A 3459-nucleotide genomic window follows, 5' to 3' on the forward strand; every position below is an offset into this window, starting at 1 on the left:
TCTCTCTCTCTCTCTCTCTCTCTCTCTCTCTCTCTCTCTCTCTCTCTCTCTGAGAAAGAAAGGTGGGTCAGTTTGTACCATCACCTATTAAAGTGTTAGTTTGTCTCTTACTCATAACAGTCTAGCTTTGAACATCTTTATGATAATCTCAGAATTCAATAGTTTAACAAATATTATGGGGAATCAAGATCATGTCTATGGTAATATTTTTCTTGGCATGACCCTGCTAAAACAAAACTTAGTGACAATGTCAAAACAAAATTTTTTGATATTGCCGAAGCAAAACTTTTGGAAAAAAACTGTTAAAAACACAACTCTTGGAAGGCCAAACAAAATAATTTGACCATGCTATAACAACACTGTTATTTTTACCCTGCCAAAACAAAACTGTTTGACCAAGCCAAAACAAAACTGTTCGATCTTGCCAAAACAAAACAATTTGACCATAACAGAACAAAACAGACTGGCAGGAACGAAGCAGCCTTCCTCCTAGATGATCGATAATGTGTCAGTGGAGGTATAAACACGTTTTCGTGTCTTTGTGTCTCTGAAATCATGTCACGGTGTCTTTGAAATCGTAGTGTCAATGTGATTTTTAAATCCTGGTGTCAATATGTTTTGAAATCGTGTCATTGTGTCTTTCAAATTGTGTCAATGTGTCTTTGAAATCGTGGTGTCAAGCATTTTTGAAATCTGGGTGTCAATGAGTTTTTGAAATTATAGTTCAATGAGTTTTGAAATCGTATCAGCCTGTTTTTGAAATCATGTCAATGTGTCTTTGAAATCGCTTCAATGTATTTTCCAGAACACACCGGACAAAAATTTCATCATTGACCGACATCCTAAGTGGAAAAATATTGTCTTTGGTGCTGGATTCTCGGGTATGTACACTTCTTTAGTTTTTTAGCTTTAGTAGAGGGTTTTACGGCGCTCGCAACTGCATACGGTCATATGAGCGCCAGAAGATTTGAAGTGTTACAAGTGAGTAACAAACATAAAAAAAGAAAAAGGGGAGATTAGGACGGTAGGAAAGAAGAAGCAAACCACACCAGAGCATCCGCCAACCACCCACTGTACACTTCTGGCTGGAAGTTAGTTTTGTTATTACAGTCGACCTTGCCCAAATGGCTGCCTGTCCACGACATTCACTTGTACAAACGACCTTCTCACTTAAATCCTTTTGCTTTTTCCACACAAAAAATCTATAGTGTAATGACACTCCCACAGGACCACCTATCTTTTTTATACCTTGCCCATTTATATGAGATTGAGGCCATCTGTTTAGTAGAAAAAAGTGCGTATTATTGTGTCTAATAGTGTATTACGTGCATACTTGTATGACAAGTAACTGTCAGAGATAGAGATTCAAGGATTATAGAGGTAAGTCATTCAACTGAGAGCAATGATGATTTTAGAGATACAGGACAACCTGTCTAAGATGGCTCGAATGTTATCTAGATGTTGGCCTCTTATAGTGTAGTTTTCGAGTTCTTTCCACAGCTTGTTTCTGTTCACTCTGTCGAACGCATTTTTCTGGTCAACAAATACCATGTTTAGTTCCCTGTTGTGTTCCGTTACCCTTTCGCACATTCGTCGAAGGGCAAATATTGCGTCGGTGCATCCTCTTCCCTTTCTAAATCCTATTTGGGCCTCACTCAGAAATGGTTCAACGTTATGTCTTGTTCGCCATTCCAATATCTTGCCGAACATCTTGCCCACATGGCTCAGCAGTAAAATGCCTCTATACATTCCAGAGTCGCTTTTACTGCCTCTCTTCTTCCAGATTGGTAATATGACCGCTTTTTGCCAGTCGCCGGGAACTGTTCTTTCTGTCCACGCTTTCTGGAAGATTTTTGTGAGCTAAGTTATTCCAGTTTCACCACATACTAGGATGGTCTCCGTGGTGAACTCATTTATTCCTGTGCTTCTGTTTTTGGGCTGGTTTTAACTGCTTGTCTGACCTCTGATGATGGGATGGTTGATTCTCCTTCCTCTGGGTGACTTGGTTGGAATTCTTTGTTTGTTTGCTTTTGAGTGGTGTTCAAAAGCTCCAGAGAAATATTCCCTCCATCTAGATTTAATTTGGAGCTGTCGATAATAGGGTTTCCAGTTTTGTCATTAATTACAGCTGTTGGGTCGTACGGGTTTTCCCTGACCATCATTGATTTTACATTTCTGTAGAAGTCACGAGGTGATTTATGGCACAGTTCGCTTAGGTGTTCTCCATATTTTGCCCATGATTCATTTTTTGAGGCTGTACAACTCTTTTGCAGTTCCTTCTTGCTAATCTCTATTGCGTGTAGACGTTTTGGTCCTTGGATTTTATCCATTCTGAAGAAAAGTTTCTTCTTTTCTTTGATGGCCTCTTTGACACTGTCATTCTACCATGGTGTTCCTTTAATGGATTATCTCCCAATTCTCTTCTTTCCAGATACTTTTATCAATGTTTCTATTAGCAAGTTTTTAAAGAGGGTCCATGTTTCTTCAACGTTCATTGCACTGGTGTCTTGGTTTTCTCGTCTTTTTGTGATCTCGTCCTCTACTTTCTGCACATTGCCCTGTTATTGAGTTTTCATAAATTAATTTTCTCTAAATGTTTCTTCTTCTGTTTTCGCGTGTGTTTTCTCTCTCTTTACTCATCATCATCACTTGTCGATGGTCTGTATCAAAGGTGATATTTGGGATTGATCTTGCATTAGTTGCTTTTGTAACAACCCGCCCCCCCCCAAACAAAAACAAACAAACAAACAAACAAACAAACAAACAAACAAACAGGCAAACAAACAAAACAAAACCTTTTAGTAACCTTGTGTTTCCCCGTCACCTGTCTGTTCAGATTTCGAAATAAGTTGTTCTGGGTCTACCGCTGCTTCGTTTGCCTTCTATTTATCTAGAGAGAGAGCAAGCTGTTCAAAGAAGTTTCTTTCAGTATTTCATCGTTTGATTTGCTTTCCTTCCATAAAATTTTCAAAAATCTCCAAAGAAACATTTCTGTTGCTTTTATTTTTATGTTCACTATTTCTTATAATAATTTATTGTCGGACTTTCACAGGCGTAAAGAAGGGTTGACCACATATAACCTTTTAGAACCCTTAAATTTAGTAGTCATCTAGATGTTTCTATTTTCAGAAAACCATATTTTAATAAAGATTTACAGAATACCCGTTGCCCCGCCCCTTCCCCCAACCACACTTTTCCTCTTGGAATAAAATAAATGTATTTCCATATCGTTTAGAATTAAAGTTCCTAAAATAAGCTTCCTCCCGTTCCAACTGTTCCCCGAACAATCAGCCTTTTCATGATGATTAGAATGAAGATTCCAGACTTGTCATTCTCGTGTAAAGCAGAATTATGTGGTTTGATGCGTATAATAATAACTCTTTTGAACTACAAGATTACATATTATCTCCTTTTTCTCCTTTGTCTCGCTGTTTCAAAAACGTGAGGACCTCCCCCCCC

The 3459-nt window shown here is 38.2% G+C and overlaps 1 protein-coding gene across 1 annotated transcript in view; it reads left to right on the top strand.

Annotated features, from left to right (window-relative positions):
* The window catches only part of LOC101860541 (peroxisomal sarcosine oxidase), a 48984-nt gene that overhangs the window by 38104 nt on the left and 7421 nt on the right, over window positions 1-3459 (top strand). Inside the window, exon 7 of the mRNA XM_035973215.1 lies at window positions 806-881. Within this exon, the coding sequence (XP_035829108.1) occupies window positions 806-881 (76 nt within the window). The remainder of the gene's footprint in view (window positions 1-805; window positions 882-3459) is intronic.

The sequence above is a fragment of the Aplysia californica genome, unplaced genomic scaffold, assembly GCF_000002075.1.
Source record: "Aplysia californica isolate F4 #8 unplaced genomic scaffold, AplCal3.0 scaffold01061, whole genome shotgun sequence".
NCBI classification, from domain to species: domain Eukaryota; kingdom Metazoa; phylum Mollusca; class Gastropoda; order Aplysiida; family Aplysiidae; genus Aplysia; species Aplysia californica.